Source organism: Balaenoptera ricei, chromosome 4 (genome assembly GCF_028023285.1).
Source record: "Balaenoptera ricei isolate mBalRic1 chromosome 4, mBalRic1.hap2, whole genome shotgun sequence".
Taxonomy (NCBI): Eukaryota; Metazoa; Chordata; class Mammalia; order Artiodactyla; family Balaenopteridae; genus Balaenoptera; species Balaenoptera ricei.
The window spans coordinates 106,824,492-106,848,439 of record NC_082642.1 but is presented as its reverse complement, the minus strand read 5'-3'; the positions used below and the strand labels follow the sequence as shown (position 1 = coordinate 106,848,439).

General features: G+C 38.9%; 1 protein-coding gene across 9 annotated transcripts in view; it reads left to right on the top strand.

Moving 5' to 3' along the window:
- Positions 1 to 23,948, top strand: part of BBX (BBX high mobility group box domain containing) — a 286,046-nt gene that overhangs the window by 236,580 nt on the left and 25,518 nt on the right. For all 9 annotated transcript variants that reach the window (XM_059921202.1, XM_059921201.1, XM_059921206.1 and 6 more), the window contains 3 exons: positions 13,410 to 14,418; positions 15,446 to 15,584; positions 18,764 to 18,912. In XM_059921202.1, coding sequence (XP_059777185.1) covers positions 13,410 to 14,418; positions 15,446 to 15,584; positions 18,764 to 18,912 — 1,297 coding nt within the window. The remainder of the gene's footprint in view (positions 1 to 13,409; positions 14,419 to 15,445; positions 15,585 to 18,763; positions 18,913 to 23,948) is intronic.

Genomic DNA, 23,948 nt, shown 5'->3' with positions numbered 1-23,948 from the left:
AACAGTCACAAAAAAATGGATTCCCCATTAAATCAGAGCTCATTAAAAAGAACACTCTTCAAATTTGTAAGGATGCATCCCAAATATAAAACAGATGCTATGGTTTAACAGATGTTTCAATGCTGGTATCATAATTTAAAGGGGTAAAATGACTGCAATAAGCCTATTCCAATTATAGCAAATCAGCTTATACTCAGACTTAGTTTCTTATAACATCCAAGAAAAAATAATATGCTTTTGATGGAACAGGGTTGGTAAAAAATAATTTACCAAGAAAATCTTCTCACATTATTATTTGTACCACATGAATATGATGCCATAATGCTAATAGAGTGTGTTTTAGAATAACATCCTAAAGCCTTCCCAGTTTATAATTAAATATAAATATGTGCACAATGGATTAATCAGCATCTCTAAATAATCACCAGTAGAAATATGCTTCCTCAGTTATTTTTTATTCCTTGTGTATTTGATGTTCATTTTTTCTTGAACAAAGTATAATATTTAATTATTTTGGGTACCTCTTTAAATAAGTATGACAGGATATTGAGGAGGATTTTTCCTGTGGCCCAGAATTGATGCCGTTGTCTGATATCCTAAGGAACAGCTTTAAATTTACACATTCTAAAGGGAAAGCAATCAACAAGCCACCTTCAGTTTGGGCTAGATTCTTCTCTTGGGATTCATAAAGAGACAGCCTTTTCCAGCTGTCATCCCTTCTACCACTCCAAGGGTTTCCCCTCACGTCCCCACCCTAACCCCATGGGTGGGGCTATCATGGGCTTGGCAGTCATCTGGAATATTGTGGCTTTTCTCCTTGTCCTGTGGAGGAAAGCAGGCAGTGCTTCTTTCCCTTCTTCACCCCTGACCTCTGTCAAGCAGAGTGAAGACAGCTCTGAGAGAACCCCTGTTAAAGACTAGGGGTCGTACTGCAAGAAGTGTCTTCTCATGTTTTGGCGAGAAGCAAGCAATGTTTTAGACGTTGATTTACTGCGGTGCCCTTCACCTCTCTGACCAGGCCAAAAGAGAACTGGAGGAAGTCAGCAGCAGGGAGAGACTTAGAATAGCCTGATGCACTGTCTTGGCATTGCAAAGATGCATGAGTTTTCCAGGGGCCAAGTAAACAAGTAGAAGGTAGTTCAGCTTGATCAGGCAAGAGGCCACGGAATGGTCGTGGGGAGAGGGCAGGCCTGGGACCATCACATCTCTCACTTGAGGACACTCTGAGGAACTCCCACAAACAGGAGTGTTGTTCAGCTTGTTTGCACCAGGACAGCTGTCCCGGTACTAAAATACAAAATACTTCCTATTGTTGGTAAAAAGACTGGGACCCTACCCCTTGAGTACCTTTGCAGTAACTCTGCTGCATCCCAGGTCTCCCCTATCCTTCTAGCGACTGGACAGCACAGCAAGGGGCCTGCAGCACCCTGTTCTAGCCCTGAGACCACATCCCTTCTGATCATTTAGCACCCCTGCCTGTTGAATATTTTGTATATTGTCTCTGTCCTTGGCATCTCTATCAAGGTCATTCAGTCTTATGTGGAGTTAGCAGGAACAGACAAAGACATAACCATGCACAGTTGGTTTTACCTGCACCATTCCTTCCTCTGTCCTCTCAACCAGAGGCTATATGTCTTATGAAGGAAGGGCCAGGAACCAGCCCCAGAACTAACCATTCATCCTTCCTAGCTCCATTCTGGTGGGTGGACATGGGAGAAGGAGTGAATGAGGAGCCCTCCCAAAGACAGGATTTGTTGCTTGCAAGAAAACTCTTCTCTTGGAGAGAAGCAAGAAATATTGTAGGCATATATTTATTGCTGTGCCCTACACCCACTTCAGCAGGCAAAAAGAAAATTGGAGGAGGCTGGCAGCAGATAGAAGGAGACTTAGATTGGCCTGCACTCTCAGTTTGGGCATTGCAAGGACCGCTCCCCATTTCCCAGCACCCCAAGCCAGGAGATGCTCTGGTGGAAGGGTCTGCTTCAGGCATTTGATTGGCATTTTAAATTGGGTGGATTTTTTTTTTATATATATATAAATTTATTTATTTATTTATTTTTGGCTGTGTTGGGTCTTCGTTTCTGTGCGAGGGCTTTCTCTAGTTGCGGCAAGCGGGGGCCACTCTTCATCGCGGTGCGCGGGCCTCTCACTGTCGCGGCCTCCCCCGTTGCGGAGCACAGGCTCCAGACGCGCAGGCTCAGCAGCTGTGGCTCACGGGCCCAGTTGCTCCGCGGCATGTGGGATCCTCCCAGACCAGTGCTCGAACCTGTGTCCCCTGCATTGGCAGGCACAGTCTCAACCACTGCGCCACCAGGGAAGCCCTAAATTGGGTGGATTTTTAATAGCTGAAAGTGACCTGAAAATTCTGGAATCTATTCCAGGTATTTTTCAGGAATCTACTCCAGCTAGGAAGGGAGATTTGGCATTGTGCTGCTGAGGTCAGGGAATTGTAAAAAATACAGTCCTTTATGTTTGAACCTCCATGAGGTTCATACTGTTCAGTTAATCAGTTCATTGGCACAGGTGCTATAATGTATTGTGTTTCCTTTCCTTTTGAAATTAATTAGGTCAGGTCACATAAAGAATAGCAAAGCATCCTCCTGGAGATCATTGTGTATTATAACTGCTATAGTTGGAGAGCACACAGAAACATCTTTATCCGTACATTTTAGTAAAGAAAATTCTACACTTAAAGATATCTGTTACTAATATTGCCTAGTACAACAAGTGGTGCAGTTTATTCATTTATTCTAACAAACAGTAGTTTCTGAGGGCCTACTCCGTGCTGTGAACAGCGAGGTTGTTCGAGCTACCTGCATATGGATGTACATTGAGATAACCTGTGAGCCTTCTTCTGAGATCAGTGGTTTAGGAAGACCTTACCTTGAGATCCAGTTTTGGTGTTTGGAGTGCCATGAGAGGCTGGAGCATAAGCCTAAAAATATTACTCTTTGTTTTACTTCTAATTTTTTTATCTGCAAGTAAGTTTTATTATCTAACGTAAGATAATAATGACCGACATTTATTTATTTATTTTTAAGGTTTTTTTTTTTTTAAACTTTGGGTTTATTTATTTATTTATTTATTTATTTATTTATTTATTTATGGCTGTGTTGGATCTTCGTTTCTGTGCGAGGGCTTTCTCTAGTTGCGGCAAGTGGGGGCCACTCCTTGTCGCGGTGCGCGGGCCTCTCACTATCGCAGCCTCTCTTGTTGCGGAGCACAGGCTCCAGACGCGCAGGCTCAGTAATTGTGGCTTGTGGCTTACGGGCCTAGTTGCTCCGCGGCATGTGGGATCTTCCCAGACCAGGGCTCGAACCCATGTCCCCTGCATTGGCAGGCAGATTCTCAACCACTGCGCCACCAGGGAAGCCCTGACCGACATTTATTATCTACTGTGTGCTAGGCACTTTTCTAGGTACTTCATATGTACTCACTGAATTCTCACACCTGTCCTTTGAGGTAAGTACTATTATCATTCCTCTTTTCCACAGTAAGAAACAAAAGGACAGAGAGGTTTTGTGACTTGCCTGAGGTCATGTGGACAGGAAATGTTAGAGCCTCCGTAGAAACCCAGTCAGTCTCTCCAGAGCCGGGGCTGTTCGGCACTGTGCTATTCTGTCACCTTGTTTTAGATGAATATAAAAGACTGTGCAAGTTACTTGTTATAGGAGTTTGCATGTTATAGAAGTCTCTGTGGAAGACAGCCTACTCCTACACATATGTGTATGGCTGAATAAGATGACAGATTGTTCAAGACTGCTGTCAAAGAAATGGAGCTGATATTTCCTTTTTTAAAAGTGATTCTACTTTTGAAACTGCCAAGATACATCCTACACCCTTAAATAAGTAAGTGCCTGTTTGTGAATACACTTTGGAAGATACGGTGCGGACTGTAGGAAATTACAGTGTATGCCTCCTGTTCTCCAGGAACTTATTCTCCAGTTGCAAAGAGATAAAATATAAAAAGTTAAGGGATAAGAAATAAATTAATGGTGCAAGTGGTTTCACAGGAAAGCATGCAATGAAATGAGGAAGTTCAACTTGAGTGATACCAAAGTGAACGTGTAAAACCAGGAAACGGAGAAATTAATATCAACTGGCGTGCTCTGGGGAGCCCAGCACAGGGGAGAGAGCAAGAAGAAAGATGGTCCTTGATGAAGGGGTTGTTGAGGAACAGAGGTTGAAACTAGCATCCTTTGGGCCACATCCAATTTTGTTAAGAGATGCTTTCTTTGGCCCACAATTTGTTGACCTGCATCATATTTTACATTTGAATTAGTGGCTAATATTTTAAAATTATAGATTTCAAATAAATGCGTACTCTGACCTCTCTTGAAAATGTAGAGGGTCTGGAGACACTGGACCAGCCTTTCTGCATGAGAACAATTGGTCAGAGCTGATAAATGGCTGCCCCCTTAGAGAGGTGTTTGCTGTACAAATGTCACCATCCTGTCCTTTCCCTACTGAGCCCCGACTCTGAGTCCAAGAGTCATTGCCAACAACCATTTACACTTGTCCACACCCCTTTATACCTAACCATCAAAACACAGTAGAGACTGTGATTTATGCATAATTCAGTGGAGAGATGGGGGAGATAGAGCAAAGAGATAAAGGCAGGCAAACATGAAATAGGTAGATGACAAGTAGACCAGCTGGGCAGAGGGGAGGGCTGTGCTAGGAGATATATGGAAGGTGAAGGTAGAGTGTAGCTGCAAGTCAGAATTGGGAGGGTGTTTAGTGTAAAAGCAGAGAAATTTGTACTTGAAAATAATGAAGGGCGGTTGAAAATTTGGAGCAGGGGTGTGCCGTGGTGAGAGCAGCGCTTGGAGAGACTCACTTGGCAGCTGTGTAGAACAGAGCGGAAAGCCTCTGTGGACGTCTGGGTGTGGGAAGACAAGAACCAGCATCTGGGGAGCTGGCGGTGGGCATGGGAGGCTGCAGGGGATTCAGGTGGATTTGGTGATCGAGTCAATGTGAGAGGTAAAGCAAAGGGGAGTCCGAGACAACTCCAGCTCTGAACCTGAGTGTGGGAAAAGAACGGCTTCCAGAAGTTTACCCTGATCTTGGAGCCCAACTTCAGGAAACCTGGATGTTTGTGAACCGAGAGGGGGCCCCACAAGTAGAAAAGCAGAGGTGAAAGAGGGGGAAGAGATAATTGAAAAAATCCAATACTGAAAGAGTCAACACGAGGGGACTGCCAGCTAGGTAAACAGTTGAGTTTGGAAAGCAGAAACCCATGTTCCTCTGAGCACAGAAGAAAGAAAGGTAAAAAACAGTCACCCCAGGATTGCTGGATTTGTCTGTGTTGTACTTTTCTTCTTTATCTCAGTTTGTGAAACTGATAATCTGTTACGGGGAAGTTGAAGAAAGAGAATGCTGGATCTCTCTAGACATACTCTTCATATATATAAAAAGCAAGATTGTAGATATGGTGGGTCCAAGGGAATTGGAAAAGTTGTCATTAACCCTATTTATTAAAAAAAAGATGAAGACATTTTCAGAGACCTCAACACCCTAATTTTTCTTGCGTTCTAATTCGCAAAAAAACCCTTATAATTCAAGTCAAATGGGTAGGTAAAGATGAATTTATTCTAGTATCTATAAAAATTAAATCTTATGGAAAATTATGGCTCACTTTAAGAAAAGATGAGTTATGTTAAAATTACAGAAATTCTATACTATACTGAAAAAAGTAGGAAATCTCACCCCCCCCCCCACTACCAATTATAGGTGGTATTTGACTGAGGTATGACTCCAGTCAAGTGTTCTGCTGTGTCCTCATATCATTGATGTGCATTCACCCTACTGTAACCCCCTGAAGCCTAGGATCTCAACATGTAGTTCCCAAGTTCTCAGCTTCACCTGCACTCTTATCGTAAAATTGAATTCTAACACTTAACGATATATTAGAGGGGACCTTTTGTTTGAAAGTGGTGTGTTTCTTTCCTTTTTGTGCTGAGTTGCAAGTCATTTTTAGAAAACTCCTATTCTAAAACTTTTCGTTTTATTTCCAATTGCTCCAACTTCCTTTTGTAGGAACTGAAATACAGGAATGCACCTAATGACTTCCTTTAACACCTTTTGGGGAGACTTCAGTAAATGGCCTTTTGGAGCAAAGGCCATCCCCACTCCATCTAGTGTCTTCTTCAGAAATGGTATAGTTTCTGAAGAAATAGTGAATAAACATTTAAACCACCATTTCACCTGGCCTAATTGTTTCAGCAAACCAAACAGTAAGCTACTTAATATGCACAGATTTTAGTGCTGAGAGACACTTAGACCACTGTTCTGTGACCAGTTATCTTTTATAATAAAGAAAATTGAATTATCTTAGCAGTGATGCTATTCTTTATTCTCTGAAACCATCAGCCAGTATATTTTTATGGCAAAAACATTCTGGTTCTATTTAATTATGGGAGACATGCACATCTTGGAAAAACACCACGAAATGCCATCCTAGGGTTATGTCTACACTGTTTTGGCAGATAATAAGCCAGTACAAAATGATTGTAAACACACCTTGGCTGCAAAACATTTGTTTTGTACTAAAAAGCAGAAATTTAGACATGGAAACTTCTTGATTAATGTCAGTGGGTCTGTTTGCATACTGCCTTAATCTAGCTGGCTCCTTTATAACAGACAAAGACAAAATATAATCAAGAGTGAAATAATATGGTACATTTTGGAACTACTTACCCATTTCTTTGTACCAGTTAAGGGCATCTTCTTCTGTGGTATTACTTGTCATCTAGTGCACGATTAATTATTTTTCACTGGCCATTTCACTCAGTCTTTTAAAGCAGGACACATTAAAGAAATGAATCAATATCTTAACATTTGTAGAAAGGAATACATTTTTAAATGTCTTTAAAGAGATAAAAGCTTGGTGCAGCACAGATTTATTGTGTGTTTAAAGCCACTACCCAATAACAAACCCTGAACCTAAGGTGTGGTCATACCTGAACTGAAAATGACAGCCTCCCTGAACTCAGGGACATGAAAAATAATCCCTCCATTTTATCTCATCCCTTCAGCATCTTTACTGATTTTTTTTTCCTTTGCAGTCATTTTGAAGAGGATAGTCTTTTATATGTCTGTCCCACGTGTACATCCAAAGGATCTGGGTTTCAACATAATGATTTTTGTTTTTCTTTTGGGAATGAGTTACATTTCTTCTAGCACATCACTATCAGGCCACTCTGACTACGAGAAACAGTAAGAAACTTCAGTGCAGTTTCGGTTGTCAGAGGTAAAGTTAAAATATTGGTGATTAGTTTTCACTGGTCCTCCTGGGAACCGTAACTAAGGACAGTGTGATCACTGGTCTAGGCCAAACAGCAGCATGGTCATAATTAGAATTGTTTTTTATAGACTTGTTAACTCTTTCCTGGTATTAATCAGAATGCATTTTAGATTCATCATTTACCTCGGAATTAATGAACCGTTCAATTCAACACAATTATCTGTTGAATGCCTTCATTTTTTTTACTAGGATATTCTTGGAGGAGAATACAAAGGTGAACAGGATACATTTTGTGCCCCTGCCCCCGGACGTTACAGTTGTTAAAAATAGAGTAGTTCCTGAGGGAATAGACGATATATATCAAATATTTATGCCCAGCATTTGATTGAAAACATTAACATTTTAACTTCTTTGAATACAGCCTTGGGAATTCCATCCAGAAGGTGTCCTGCAGATGATTTTCTGTTCTCACTTTTAAAGACGGTTATTGTTCAATTTAAGATAATAACAGAAGAATAAATTGTCATTTACTAAGGCATGTTCTGTTTCAAGGCCTGATTAACAACCAGCCCTCTCTCTACTAAGGGCAAGTTGGCTAATTAATAGCAGACATTAATTCTGTGCTTCCCACAGTGCAGTTTTATTCACTTGAGTTCACACTGATTTATGTTCTTTTGTGTCCACTGTGTGCTTCTCTATGTGCACTCCATGTATATGTACATAATGTAGTTTGTGTGTGCTTTCCTAGGTCCCACTAAAGTGTTGATATATGGACCCCAAAGTAGATGTGAGTAGATAATGCTTGTACCCAAAAGTAGAACTGAGCTTGATTATATCTTTAATAAGAGTTGCTTCTTGAAAGATAATTGATTTAAGATCTTTCTGAATCTGATTTTGTTGTATATGGTTTTCCCCGCGGATATAGAATCATTCAACCCTAGAATGAAAAACTGGAGCAAAGCAGTTAGTCTACCAGGGCTATGATGTCCTGTTAATGACACAGTACGAATATTACTACTACTAATAATAGGCAGCATTTATCCTACATGACATTAAGCCCCAAGGGGATGGTTGTCACAATACATTATTCTTGCTCTGTGCTAGACACTATTTTAAGTACTATACATGTGCAATTCATTGAACCTCACAGTATTCCTAAGGCAAGTACTATGTTAACATCCACATTCTGTAGATTGAGAAACAGGCACAGGACGGTTTAGAGAAAAGGAGCTTAATTGGTGGCAGAGTCAGTGTGTTGTCATAGACAATCTCTCTAGAACCCCTGCCTTTTGGAACTGCCTCTCAAAATAAAATTTGTTCACATCTCAGAGTGATGGCATCTTCTAAGAGTTACTACATCCATAGCTGTTCCTGGGCTCTGTTTATGTCATGTGAAAATACAGACTATTAATTCCTAGAAACTTTTAAAAATTATTTTTAATCATGTTTGAACTCATAGAAAAGAAGATGAAAACTGGGAATTATTGAAGTCTCCCCCCACCCCCCAAAGTTATTGTCTAATGTGCTTCCCCAGAATCTCTGTACCCTGTATGCTGGCTTATATCCCAGGTGGCTGCAGACTGCCTTTCCTGGGTTCCTGTGTCCCCTGATTTCTAGCTGGGTTCAGCCAGTGGGAGACACTGGCAGAAGATTAGGGGATGGGAGGAAGAGAGAGGCTGGGATGTGTAGGGAAGGGGTGAGGGGGGGTGGGAGTAAGCAAAGGCATCATCTCGTCCATGTATCCAGCTCCCTCCAGATTGGCCCACCACAGGTCCATCTTCCACCAGGGGCCTAGCCCCTGGGCTTCGTAACACTCCTTCCCCCATTTGTCCCTACTGTGCCTTCCTGCTGTTGCTAATCCCTGGGTTACCTCACGACCTGCTGTTTCGGTATCCCAGTTCTTCGTGACCTGTGTAATTAATTTATTCCCTGCATTAAATTCCCTTGGCTAGATAAGCTTTAAGTTGTTTCTGTTTGCGTCGTTACACCCTGACTGGTGCACAAGCCATCCTCATTTTTTATTTTGTATGCTTATAAAATAGGCTAAGAGAATGCTAATGGCATACTGTATCCAGATTTCAGCAAAACTTCTGACGGACAATCTTATGATGTCCTTGTAAACAAAATGGGGGGAGTTTAGACTCAATTATTAAACGTTCTTAGATTGCTGGAGCTTATTAATGTTCAAATCAACCTGATGAAAGGGCTCTAGAGGTTTGCCAGAAGGCTCTGTCCTTGGCCATGACCTACTCAACTTTATTACCACAGATTTAGACGAAGATGTAAAAAGCAACTTTATCAAATGTGTCTATAACACAAAGCTGGAAGGTAATTTAACTCAAATTTTGAAAAGATATACTTTGTAAGGAAAAATGGAAACTCTTGCATCTAGTTACAAAAAGTATAAAGATACAGAATGGGAGAGACCAAGCTTCCCAGCATAGTATGTGGGTAATCCAGGATTTTAATTGACCACAAGCCCAATACAAGCCAGAAGTTTTGACCTGTTTTTTAAAAACAGGTGGGATATCATATATTAACGCATATATGTGGAATCTAGAAAAATGGTATAGATGATCTTATTTGCAAAGCAGGAATAGAGACACAGACATAGAGAACAAATGTATGGATACCAAGGAGGAGGGGAGGTGGGATGAATTGGGAGATTGGGATTGACATATATACACTACTGTGTATAAAATAGGTAACTAATGAGAACCTACTGTATAGCACCGGGAACTCTACCCAATGCTCTGGGGTGACTTCAATGGGAAGGAATCCAAAAAAGAGAGGATATATGTATATGTATAGCTGATTCACTTTACTGTACAGCATAAACTAACACAACATTGTAAAGCAACTATACTCCAGTAAAAATGAATTAAAAATAAAAACAGTGGGGCAAGTTCATCCTTGGTTCTCATTAGAAGATTAGTGTCCTTATCAACTGACAAATAGTTCCACTTTTCATCTAGAGTATTACAGGAAGGCTAGGAACTTAATCTAAGATACTGCTAAATTGAAACATCATTGTTTTCCAGCCCTTATAAGCTTTATGTCATTTATGAGTTTTATTTGCACACATTTGTTTACTTTTGCCTGGCAACAACCCAGTGGAGAATGTACTGTTACGATCTCTCAGCCTTTATATCCTCATATGGGTTCAGGTATAAGCTACCTGCCTAGCTCACTGTGTGGCCTTAAGCAAGCAAGTATGGTGCTTGCACAGAAACCCAGCTTATTTCAATAAAGTCCATTCTCACTTCAGGGCAACCATACTGCATCTGGATAAGAGGGACCCAACTTTTGAAAGGTTGGGAAGCCTTTACATATAATGAGCAGTTATTCCAGGGGAAGAGACTCACGGGAACATAAAGTCTATCTTCTGGGATTTAAAAGTCTGTCACATGAGAGAAGGAGTGGATTAATTTAAGTGGCTTCAGGAAACAACCAGGACTGATAGGATTTATAGATTTTTGCTCAATATTTTAAAAATTTCAAACAGCATTGCCCTCTAATATGGTCACTGTCTTTGTGCAAAAAGTTGGATAACTCTCAGGAATTTTATAATATGAATTTCTGTAATGTAATGAATGAATTGTATGTAATGAATTTCTACATTAGGAAGAATGTTAAATTAGATAACATTAGATAATTAGGTAAGTCTAGAGTGACACCCAACTCTGAGAGTTTGATTTGTGTTTGTTTGGGGGTTTGGTTAGTGAGATTTGTGATTTGTAATTATTTGTTTTATTTTTATAGTTTAACTTCCAGCCATGTAATTGTTTTTCTTATAATTTAGAATTAACATGCTCTATTTATGAAAAAACTTTAAGAGCCTGAAACAAGGAAGTAAAGCACGACTAGTGCTCGGGGTAATTACCTTTCCAAGAAATATTATGCTGTTTCCCAGAATACGTCCCCAGAGTGAATGTCTGCATTTGTTCCATTTCATTCCTAGCTGTAGAATCCTATCAGGGGTGATGAGGAGAATTGTTTTGAAATATATTGAAGCTGAGAATAGAGTTTGCAAAGTGTTATTGGGTTTGCTAAGATGAACCTGTGCAAATGCAAACCGTTGGCAAAATCAGTGCCTGTGTGGCAAAGGTCCCTGAAGTGACTTATTAAAGGCCACCAGAGCGATAGTGGTTGAAAACTATAAAATTTACCTTGAGGATGCCTTTCTAGCCTTCTTCTAGCATAGTCTCTCTCCCCACCTGGGATAGTTAGATTCATGAAGGACTAGGATAATTGAGAAAGGAAAATAAAAATTATTCCAAAATTGATACAAAAACAGCAAATCTCCCCTGAGAATAAAGCATGCAGGGAAGATGAAATGTATCCCAGTGTTTCAGAATTAATTTAACATTTTGCTTTGATCTTTTTTCTGGTTAGGTTTAATAAAGGGAAGTTCTCAGCCTTCATAACTACTTGCTGAGGTCTAAAAGTTTTCCTGAAAAAGACAGCTCTGTTGTGAATTCATGATATTACACATCTTCCCTGTGAATGATCCTGAAGGGCTGGGTACTCGTCTCATGTTCATTTTTTAAAAAAAAACCTTGCACTGTCTGCCTCCTCCCGCCCCTTCTCCAGCTTCTTCCGAGACTTACTAATCATAACATAATTCTCACGGAAGGATTTGAGATGTACTGAAAGTACTAAGGGAAAAAATGAGGTAAAATAGTATCTGATGTTTAATTCAATGTATTATCCATTTAAAAAATGAATTTATATCTGTTAACAATCTCTGACAACTTGCCATTCCATAAAATGGTGATTTTTCTTTTAAAACAGATCAGTTTCCTACTCATGTACTTGATTTGAGGGGTTCAGCAAGCCCTAATAGTCTTTTTTCCTCTAAATTGACAGTGCAGAGTAGATAAAATGAGTAATGGTTAAGAATTCCTGTGCTGCCGTTGGCTCCATCAGCCTTGTAGTGACTCGTGATGAATCCCTCCGAGGGGCTGGGGGGCTGGGGTGGAAGCTGTCAGGAATCATGGGACAGACCTTATTGATCTTTGCACCTTTAGTGTCCCCCACTGAGCCTAGCACCGGGGAGCCTTATGGGGAGTGTTTATGAATGAAAAGCCAGGTATTGAAAATGAATTTTACAATGAGCTGTAATTTCCTCTTTTAGAAAATAGCTTTTAGATTGCAGTTTCAAGGTACATAGTTGCTGGAGAGGAAGATGGCGAGTTTCTCCTTTAATGTCCTATATGTGAAATTTGGGGAGTTTAAAAACTTAAACCGAATTGCTCCCAGATGTGTTTTGGTGCTCAAAGTTTTTCAGATTTTAGGGAAAATGATACAGTGTGTGTATCTTACAGTATGCCACTAATTCCCCTAATATATATTCAAATTCATGGAGATTTAATAGCAAAAACATGAATAGTCACATTAAGTCAAATAATAGTTCTGGTCAGAATTTGCAGCCCGGTAAGTTTGGATCAGATCAAGTTTGCCATCAAATGGGTTTAAAAAAAAACCAACCACCCCCCACTTATTTTTCAGAGCTTTTGTGATCTTTCAGGTTATCTGTTGGCATCTGTGGACCTATAATGTTTTGTTCATTAACCAAAACCTTCTGTAGTTCTTTAATGAATCATCTTATCATTTCTAATTTTAAGCAGGTAGATAGAAATTGTTGCTATTTCTCTCATTTCCCCAAGAAAAAAAAGGTAAATCTCTGAATAGAGTTTTGGGATGATTTACTAAGTACTGCCATATGTGCATCATCTCCCTTAGACCTCACAGGATCCTCTGAGACAACTATTATCATCATTTTTATTTTACAAAGACAACAGAGGAATGAGGACTGAAATGACTCATTCTAGGTGCAGAGTTAGCAAGTAGCAAAATTAAGACTCAAACTCAGGTCTTTCAACTCTAGATCCCATCCTTCTTTTACCAAATCTTGTTTTCAGAGGAAAGCTTCATGAAAAGCTGGAAAGTGAGAATTTGAGTATATGCTCATCTAGAGTTGAATGAATATATTACAAAGCCTTTTATTAATTTGAATAATTTAAGTTAGTTTGGCAGAAGTGGACTTGTAAAGTTTGAAGTTTGTTTTGATTATTTTTTAAAGGGTGTAATTAGAAAGTTTAAGCTAGTTTCAAGTATAGAATAATGTATTTTGGTTGTTCTTTCATGTTTAACTGTTTAGATGTGCCTGGCATCAGAGGGGGTGAAAATGGAAGAATCAAAGCTAATAAAGGCAAAAGAATCAGATGGCGGAAGAATTAAAGAATTGGAGAAGGGAAAGGAAGAAAGAGAAATAAAAATGGAGAAAATAGATGAAGCCAGGTTACAGAAAGAAGCAGAATTTGAAAAATCAGCTAAGGAAAATGTAAGAGATTCTAAGGAATTAAGAAATTTTGAGGAGCTGCGAATGGATGATATAATGGGTATAAAAATGGAAGCTCCCAAAGAAATTAAAAAGGAAGAATTAGAGGAAGATCAAAAATGTAGTCACTTCCCTGATTTTTCTTACTCTGCCAGTAGCAAGATAATAATAAGCGATGTTCCCAGCAGAAAGGATCACATGTGCCATCCTCATGGAATTATGATCATTGAGGATCCCACAGCATTAAGCAAACCAGAAAAGCTAAAAAAGAAAAAGAAGAAAAACAAAATGGATCGACATGGAAATGATAAATCCACACCCAAGAAGACTTGCAAAAAGAGGCAGTCCTCAGAATCTGATATCGAGAGTGTCATGTACACCATAGAAGCTGTTGCAAAGGGAGACTGGGGCATCGAGAAGCTTGGAGAAACCCCTCGCAAGAAGGCCCGCACATCCTCAAGTGGCAAGGGAAGCATTTTGGATGCCAAGCCACCAAAGAAGAAAGTGAAATCAAGAGAGAAGAAGATGTCAAAGGAGAAATCCTCAGACACCACCAAAGAGTCAAGACCTCAAGATTTTATCAGTATTTCTGCCAGCAAGAACATTTCTGGTGAGGTGCCAGAGGGTATAAAAGCAGAACCATTGACCCCTACGGAGGATGCATTACCACCCAGCCTATCGGGACAGGCCAAGCCTGAGGACAGTGACTGTCACAGAAAAATAGAGACTTGTGGCTCCCGGAAATCCGAGAGGTCTTGCAAAGGTGCTCTTTATAAAACCCTGGTGTCCGAGGGTATGCTCACCTCTCTGCGAGCTAATGTTGACAGAGGTGAGTGACTTCTCTAAATCTGAAAAGAACATGGAAACCTAGCAGAATTTCTCCTTTAGACGTATTGAAAAGAACCACAATAAAGAACAGTATAGTATCAAAATAATATTTTACATTTGTACAATTCTTTACGGTTTATAGATTATATACATTTGTCATTTTACCTATATGTTTTTAGCACCATTAAGGAGAGTTGCTACTCACTTTGCACATAGTTCTCAGAATATAAGTGTTCAAAGTTACTCCAACCTTTTTTTTTACTGGTGTTGGCTGGCTTTTTGTTTTGAAGGATCAGTATTGCATGTGTAGAGCTCTTAAGTCTGGTTTTTAAAATTGATGGAAATAATTTTCTGAAACAAGCAGATATGTTTGGCAGAATCTTGACCTGTAGACTCTAGAAGCAAATAACTTATCTAACCCTCCCGACTAGGTAATCAAAACTGTAGTTGAAGTGAAGAGCTCTTTAAAACATAGCAGTATCCAGAAACCAGCTAATATATATACCTTTATTCCATAGAGTGTTTCATATAAATTCATCTATTTTAAAATAATAGTACCTGGCTAGGGGACTACCTGTTGCCAAGCTAAATTCCAACTATAGAGATGTGTGAAAATAGGTCTAACAAGTCCTGAATGAAGATCCTTGAGAGTACATAGTTCTCCAGGGATGTCATTCCAGTAAGTCTTGGGGAAATTAGAAGTAATAGTGCATACCAGAAAAGGGCTCCCACACCTCAGGCTGATTATCTAATGGAAAAGCTAGTAGTATTGATAGTTAGTCTGTCTCATGAGTCACGTAGCACCTGTTATGATGAGACTGTGGATCTCAGAGTCTGTAAGTTACGTTGTTGCATGTTCTGTTATTAAAGGTGGTCCATCAGGAATCACTCTGAGGAATCTGAAATAGTTACAAATGGCATCATGCAAATGATACCTAAGGAGTCAAGAGGTCACTTGTGAAGCAACTAAGATGATTTCCCTTCCATCCCAATATACCAAGCACACTCTTTCTTTTGAATTTCCTTAGGGAAACGAAGCTCAGGAAAAGGAAACTCCTCTGATCACGAAGGGTGTTGGAATGAAGAAAGCTGGACATTTAACCAGAGTGGGACCAGTGGAAGCAAGAAGTTCAAGAAGACAAAGCCAAAGGAAGACTCTCTCCTTGGGTAAGTGTCTGTGAGCACAGTCAGACACACAGCACAGACCCCAAATGTGGTGGTATCTTCAAGGTAAACAAATCACCAACTGCTTGTTCTTTGAGTATCCAGTCAGCGCTTCCTGCCGTCTTAGTAAGCACATGAAGGAATACAAATCAAGTGTATCGCATGATTCCTGCTGTTAGCATGGTTGTGAGTGATAGTGTCATTCATGTTTTAAGTATAGTACAAAATGTGTAGATTTTAGACTTAGGCCTGTGTTTGAATGGAGGTCCACCTTGTATTAGTGGCGTTACATTGTATATGTTTTCACATTTACAATGCATCTCCAGGATGCATTTCTCATCTGAAGTTTATGATGGATATTATATAAGTATGTTTATACTTGGCTAATTTTACATACTGTATGTACTTCATTTAATATTTCTGAAGGTTATGTACATGTTTATAAAATAATGACAGCTGAAAATGTAGATAAAATTATGTTTCTACCTCTGACTTTGTTTTGTGTAAACCATGTTCTAATGCTCTGAGATTAAAATATTAGATTAAGTATTCTCTTGATACAGAGAATATTCAGCAATTAATTATGTATTAAAATGCAGTATCAAGAAGGAGCATACATCAAGATAAAATCATTAAGAATTATTTCATTTTTTATTATATAAAACAGACTCCTAATACCAATCTTAACAGAAAGCATTTTGTTAGTTAGGAGATTCAGTACTTTATATTGGTGAAGAAATCATCTGTATATTCAGTTGTACTGCTTTAAAAATCCTTTGAGATTTCTCATTAGCCCAATTTGAAAAGAATACATTGACTAGAAATAAGTACATTTTAATATATTTTCCATATTTTTTCATAAGTATGTTAGAGGCATGCAAATTTTATGCATTTGGGAGTATTATATTTGGTTTATCCATAAATATTTGCATTTCTCTTTGTGGGATAGTGTACTTTTTCAGCTGGACATTACGGTGCTTTAAGGTCTCGTTAATCTTAAGGCCCTCATCATACAGTGGGAGGGTGGAAATTATTTCTCGTGATGATGATTCCTCAATATTATTTATATCGAGATGATATATTTATAATTTTATATATTTTGTTTCTAATTTTTTTAAAAGTCCAAAGTAGTTCAAATTAGTTTTGCTGACATTATGCTTAAAGAATGACATGAAAATCCTGACATTTGTCCTTGTCAAATACAAAAGTATTTGCACGATTTTCTTAAAAAGTGACAATCGAGCATCAGGACCAGTGCTCTATATCTCCTGGAACTACCAGTGCCCTGTGGGTCTACATACTGAGAAATAAGCAGGTCTTGTTGCAAACAGTATGAAGGCCAGGGGACTTAAGCAGGCATGAAGGCTTCCCAGCAGAAAGTTCTCTGGTGCTTCCATTCAAAACTGCTGAAGCTGTGAGAGAGAGATTTTTACCAGTCTTCTTTGAGGAACAAGAAAAGTGAAACAATCTTTTGAAAATCTGTTCCTGAAAAGAGATTGGAGTGTGGGGTGTTTTTGTTTGTTTTAATCATTTCTAAGGAAGCCACATGTATTTAACTGGGAGTGTGGTTTTCTACAGGCTAAATCAGTGATAAAACTCTGATCTTTCCTCCTCTCCCTTCTTTAAATATTGGCCTATCAGAATCAGACTGTTTGGGTTTGCTTTGTTTGGAACATGCCAACATAGTTCATGAGCAGTGAAAAATGCCAGATCCTGTCAGTCTTCTCTGAGATTTCTAAATGAGCATTTTAAACCTTTTTATCGCAGAAAATGTGCTACCTGTTTAGTTAACTATAGCCAAGGAAAATTCACTCAGTATTGGCAGTTCTACTTTTATAGACTTCTCCACGAAAAACATAGGTAATTATTCTTGTTGAAAAAAGAAGGGACCTAAGGAGTTACAGCTTGCATTTTCGTATGTTTCTTTTGGTTATCCAGAGTATCTGAAAAATTTACGACTTATAGATAGCTTTCTGACAGCATCTGATTAGTATCGGATAGTATCTGATTTTCCATTAGTATAAATATTTATTAACTGAAATGAGAAAAGACAGTTTTATTAAGGGAGGAACATCACTCCCACCCACCACCCTTCACTGCTTTGTTAGAACTTAGTAGTGGCCTTTTTCAGTTAGCCATTCTGATGGTCATCTGACTGTCTTATCTCTGCTCCCAATTCCTGTACATTTCTCCAAAACTGAGAATAGTCTTAAGTGGACACACCTCAAGGACATCCCTCAGGTAGCAGCCTAACACGTTAACTTCTTGTTAAGTTGGTACTCAAAGCTGCTCTCTTCTCAGTACGCTTTCCATTTTCCATCTACCAAGCACAGCAGTTCTCCTGCAGCTTCTCCCATCTGTTTGGGTTGCATCTTAGCTAATAAGTCTCACTATAAATGAAAGCCAGCAGCTAGCCTAGGATCCAGCAGGCATACTGCCATTGCTGTGAGGGGGACTTAGAGACAGTCAAAAGCAGCCCAAGGATTTCCCAACTTTGCTGGTGGCTTGCTGGTGGCATTTATGAAGTCATTTGTGGTTTGCGTTAAAGCAATGTTGCCTCTCTGCCAGTTGTGTTCTTTGAAAACTGGCTTTACTTTTCTCATTGAGTATCTTGTCCTCATCCTGGTCAACTGCCCAGAATTCTTTTCTAATATTCAGAATATTTGTTTGCATTTTCTTTGTGTGTGTATATTTTAATCATGTACTAGTCAATAATTTTTTTAAATTAAGCTTGCAAAATTACCAATATACCATACTATCAGTAAGCTTGCATACACACACACACACACACACACACACACACACACACACACGAGAATCTTTAGAATGAGAAACTTGTCTGGATGGAATATGCTTTGTATTGAACTTAATGAAAAATTCCCATGCCAATGGAAAGAACAGCAAATTCTCCACTTTAAAAATATTCTGCTATTTTTATATAATGTTTCTACTTTTCTAAGGTAACAATCTGTTGTGTGAGTTTATGAAGAAAATTGTGTTGGTAAATCTCAAGCATTTCTGGAAAGATGTTTTTTGTCCTTGCACAGAATTTATTAATAATGCCCTAATCCTTAGGGACCCCATTTTCAAATGGAATATCTTAAAATATATCTTAGATCATTTTCTGTTTAAATATTTACATCATGTGCTGATTGATTCTATCCCCTCCCCTCTTTTATTAGCTCAGCAAAGCTGGATGAAGAATTTGAAAAGAAATTCAACAGCCTCCCTCAGTATAGTCCTGTTACATTTGACCGGAAATGTGTACCTGTCCCAAGAAAAAAGAAGAAGACTGGAAATATGTCCTCAGAACCGACTAAAACCAGCAAAGGTTAGATGTGTGCTATACTTTCCTGCAGTGTGGTCAGAATCTAACTGAAGCCTCTTCTCAGCGTCTGCAGCTCCCTTTAGATAATGTAATTGGGTTTACAGTTGAAGCAGCGAGTTGGAATTTCAGGTTGCTTTCCAAGATTATCTTGGTTCCTGCCTTACTTCTCTCTCTCTTCTCTCCTTCCTAAGTCTCTTCAGCCTTTGTCCATTGGCATCTCAGCCTATACATTTGCCCATAAGCGTGTAGCTGTTTTGAAAGTGTTATACATGGTCTTCGACCTCCTGCTCTCCAGAATTCAGATGGGGAATGTTGAGCTTCTCTTGAGCAGAAACTGCTGGCTGAGCCTAAGTCTTCTGTTCCCTGTCTGTCTGCAACAGGTTGGACTCTGGGGCAGTGAAATCCTTCCATTCACTTAATAGGGAGACTCTATTCTTTACTGGCAGTGTGAATCAAATGAAAATAAAACTCCCTGTAATGCTCCGGCAATATAATTTTTACTGGTTTCGTTAAATTTAGAAAACTGCTGTGTTTTCAAGAATATCAGATTCTACTCTGTGTATATCAGGGAAGCTTTTTAAGTTATCAGTGTGACTTGGGTGGATCTCAGCACTCATTAGGGGCAGCACTATAGTTCCTAGAGGGGTTTTAAAGAGTGGGGGGTGCCTTTTCAGTGGTCTCAACACCTGGGACCACCGTTACGTTTGTGGGGCAGGGGCTGGGGTTCTAAACATCTGAACCCACTCAGGACATTCAAGCACAATGAAGAATTGTCCTACCCTAAACGACAGTATTGCTCCCAGTGAGAAACTCGTCTTCTGATTTTACTTTAGGTCTAAAGGTTGATGGGCAAATAACCTCTAGTTTTCCATACAGATGTGAAAGACTTCATTTGGTAGCTCTCCTATAAGGGTAGTGAATGGAGAGATGAAGAACTAGTGTGGCCAAGGTTTTTTTGTTTCCAGGATCGAATTCTGAGCAGGATTTGGTAGATTTCTCATAATTACCCTGTAAAAGAGGCTACCTGTTGCTTGCTTTATGGCAAATCAGATTAATTCTTTTGTGTGTGTGTATTTTAGTTGGATAGATGGATAGATGATGACATATATCTTTACATAAATCTTGCCAAAATCTAGCAATCATGGATAATGATCAAAGATAAATGTTAATGAGGATATATAATTTCATGGATTTGGGGAAGTATATAAGGTATATATCTAGGAAAAATTATGTCTGAAGAAACCTAAACCTTTTTCCCTCAAGACCTAAAACCCCCATTGTACACTGGAATTGAAACAACTGAGGAGACCTGTATCTCAGGATGACTCTGAAAGGTTGAAAAAATTCTCCCTTCATGATTAAAGGCAGGGAAGAATGTAAAAGTGATTTTAGAATTAGCTTGGTTTTCCACTGTGGTTAATAAAAACAAGTCTAGTGAATAAAGAACTAAAAAAGAAACGTTGCATCACCAAGTTTGCTCATCTGGGAAAATAAAATAGGGTTGTTCTGAGATCTCCCAAGATAGGTAGGAAAGAAATAAAGCAGCTTGTTGAAAGGTAGGTAGCTGAGCACTGTAATAGATTGCCAAATGAAATGACAGTCCTTGTGCCCTAGAGATATTTAGGAATAGGTAAAGTAGTCCATGAGCCCAAAGATGCCAGGTATCGTCAGCCCCATAATTCTTGGATTTAAAGTTGCTGATAAATACCTGACAAGCTAATAAAATGGAACTTAACTGATTGCTGTGCAGGATGTATTCTCTTTCTCCGCTCCTTGCAGTTGGGAGACATTCATTTTAGAGCTCTGAAGTTGGCCGAATTATCTTTCAGGGACAGTAACAATAGATTTATCTTTGTAAAGCTATAAAACCCTGAAGTTAGGATGTATTTTCATGAGACCTTCTCTTGGGTCTTGGTTGTCTGTTATATGTTTTTCCTCTCCCAGCTGAGATTAACAGTATTTCTTTTGCTATGAAATAGCCTTTTGGAGTTTTGGATTATACTTTATACAGTATCACCTTAACTCTTCCATTATGGCTCTCAAGCCACAAAGTCCCTGGTTCTTATACAGTATATCAGTAATTACATAGGTAGGAGGTCTGTCAAGGCTTTAGATTTTGCTCTGCATTCCGACTTGTGGAGCAAAATGCTATTAAAATAAAGCAGAAATTAAATAATATATTCTGTATTTAGCAAACTAAAGAAATAGTATTTGTGACTGATTGTAATTTGGCATTAGCAGCGCCAGTGTACTATCCTACAAGTTATTAATGAAATTATCATACCAGCTGTGCTGTAATTGCCTGATCTTTAGAGGATAGAGGAGATTGTTTTGTTAGTCTAGACCCTTTGCATCTTTACATAATGAATCGTTCAAAGCAAACATTGTGAGTGAGATCATTAGTTCTTTAGTAAAGGAGCGAGTGTTCATAGGAAACCACATTTTTTCTCCAACAGTTTGCCATTTGTCTGTATTTTATTTTCTCCTATATTTGTTATTCAACACTTGTTACATTTTTTCCCTGCCTTATACTAGGTACTTTTTTAGCTCCTCCAGGTTATATGTATAGAATTTTTATGAAGTGTAATTTCTAGAGGAAAATGATTATGTATGCATTTATATAGTTACATATCTCAAAATCATAGCACCTGCTTGGGCTTACAATTCTGTTTTTCCAGTGGTCTTCTTATTTATATCTTTATTTCTAAGTAGTCTTCCCCTTTTCCATCGTCCCCTCCACTATCTCTGCCCTGTCCCTTATGTCTATGTAATAGGTCTTGTCAAACTTTACAATAAAAAGGGATGAAAATAATTGTCACCTTCCTCCAACGAGGCTCAGACTACATTATAGTAGGCTTAGTATATAGATGATTTAGGAATAGAATTTCCCTTTGCTTCTAAGAACAAATTATCCAGAAAATTATAATCCATCTAACTCACAATGCAGGTCAGCTGAAGCAGCCCATTCCTATAGTGTTTTCTGGTTTCTCTCCCACAGTTACTTATATATATTCAAATGAAAGCTTTGAATTATAAATCTAAATTTAATTGTAACTTCTTAAGAGGTTTGTTTTGACACATTATTTTAAGTGTTTATTTACTCTTAATGTATGAAGCACTTTTTACAAAAGTTTCAGAAGTCGGAGTGCTCTGTAAAATAGTAATTTTCAAGCAAAGTAGGGTCATAGAGAAAAAGTTAATTGAGTTCAATTTAGAGTGTTTAAATTATGCCTGAGCTTGACCCTTGACTTAATTTCTCCTCCCTTATCTCTTTATCTTTTCACAGTGTTTTTTAGCCCATTAGCAAACATACTCTTGGTCTTTCTCATTTTTTTTCCAATTCACACTTACACTGCAAGATTGAAATTTCGAATGGTTAAGGATTTGAGATTTTTAAAAATCACAGTGGGATAAAAGAAGCAGGTTTACAAAATTAAAGATTGAGGACAGAAACCCCTGTTTGGGATTGAGCCAACCTGAGGATACTTTCTGTGCTTAAGAGCTGAAATGTGATGAAAGCCAGGCCATCCTTTCCTATCAGGAAGTGATAGCTTCCAGGTTGGGCAGAACTCTGTTTTTCGCCCTGTAACTGTTTGAGAGCCTTCACTGCCACCAGACATTTTCTTGAACATGGTGACAGCACATTTGCATGTATAAAAGGTATACCTAGTATAATCCTGAGGTTTTTTTTTAAACAAGGCATGTATGTCTAGTGCACTAAGGTGGCCCCTTCCCCTCAGTGAATCCTAACTTGATTGTGGCTGGTTTACTTGAACTTACTCCAGTCCACAGATTCATATGCCCAGCAGCTGGGCAGCACTTTGGTACAAATTATTTTTTTAAATAAATTTATTTATTTTATTTATTTATTTTTGACTGTGTTGGGTCTTTGTTGCTGTGCGTGGGCTTTCTCTAGTTGCAGTGAACAGGGGCTACTCTTCGTTGCGGTGCACGGGCTTCTTATTGCGGTGGCTTCTCTTGTTGCGGAGCATGGGCTCTAGAGCACAGGCTCAGTAGTTGTGGTGCACGGGCTTAGTTGCTCCGCGGCATGTGGAATCTTCCCGGACCAGGGCTCGAACCCATGTCCTCTGCATTGGCAGGCAGATTCTTAACCACTGCGCCACCAGGGAAGCTCTGCTATAAATTATTGCAAAGGAATTTGTTGTTTCACTGGTCATTCATTACTTATGTGTTCATTACAGAAATGACAGCCTAGTCTTAGAATAAACCTTCTTCCCTTTTTATAGCTTAAAAACATGAAACTATAGAAACTGGGCATTAAGCCACCACCATTCTAGTTATGCCGAACACTTGTTTCCTATAATAGTTCTCCAGAGCAAGGTTCACTTAATTCACCTTACTTGCTGACCTTGAAAAGTTTTCATACCATGCTAATACTGAAATGGCTCCTATGTCACTACACTTCTCAGCCAAAACATGTCCATTTTTCAGCAAACCATGAACAACATTAATGTTTTGGAAAAGTTATTGTTAATGTCTCTATGGCACCCCTCTTACCCTCTCAGATTGTGGTTTGTCTCTGCTATTTTCTACCCAGCTGTGAAGTTGGGGTGCAAAAGAGATTGATACCTTCAAAACACAGGTCATCCAGCCCAAAAATGTAAGTGGAGTCCTAAGCCAGTTTATATGCCAGCAACAGGTAATTTTGTCATAAGGAAGTGGAAGCTGATACAAACAGTCAAGAAATTTGGTAGGAAGATGAGGAGATGAGATGGCATGGAAACGTGAGATGGTGGCTTTAGTGAAAGACAGTTGCCAGTTCTTTGCTTTCTGAATGATTCCTTCTAAAACTCTTTTCTCTGCTTTTGACTTCCTACCTTCTTTTCCCTCCATGGACATTTCTGTGTTAATAGAATAATTAACTAAGGAAAAAATAGTAGTATATGTGCTATTTATTACAAACTTTGACTTTATTTTCCTTGAACAAAATATCAAACATACGTACCATCCTGGTGGGCAGGAATCAAATTGTTCACTTCTTGACTCTAAAATTACTGCTTTTCAGTGAATACCATCAT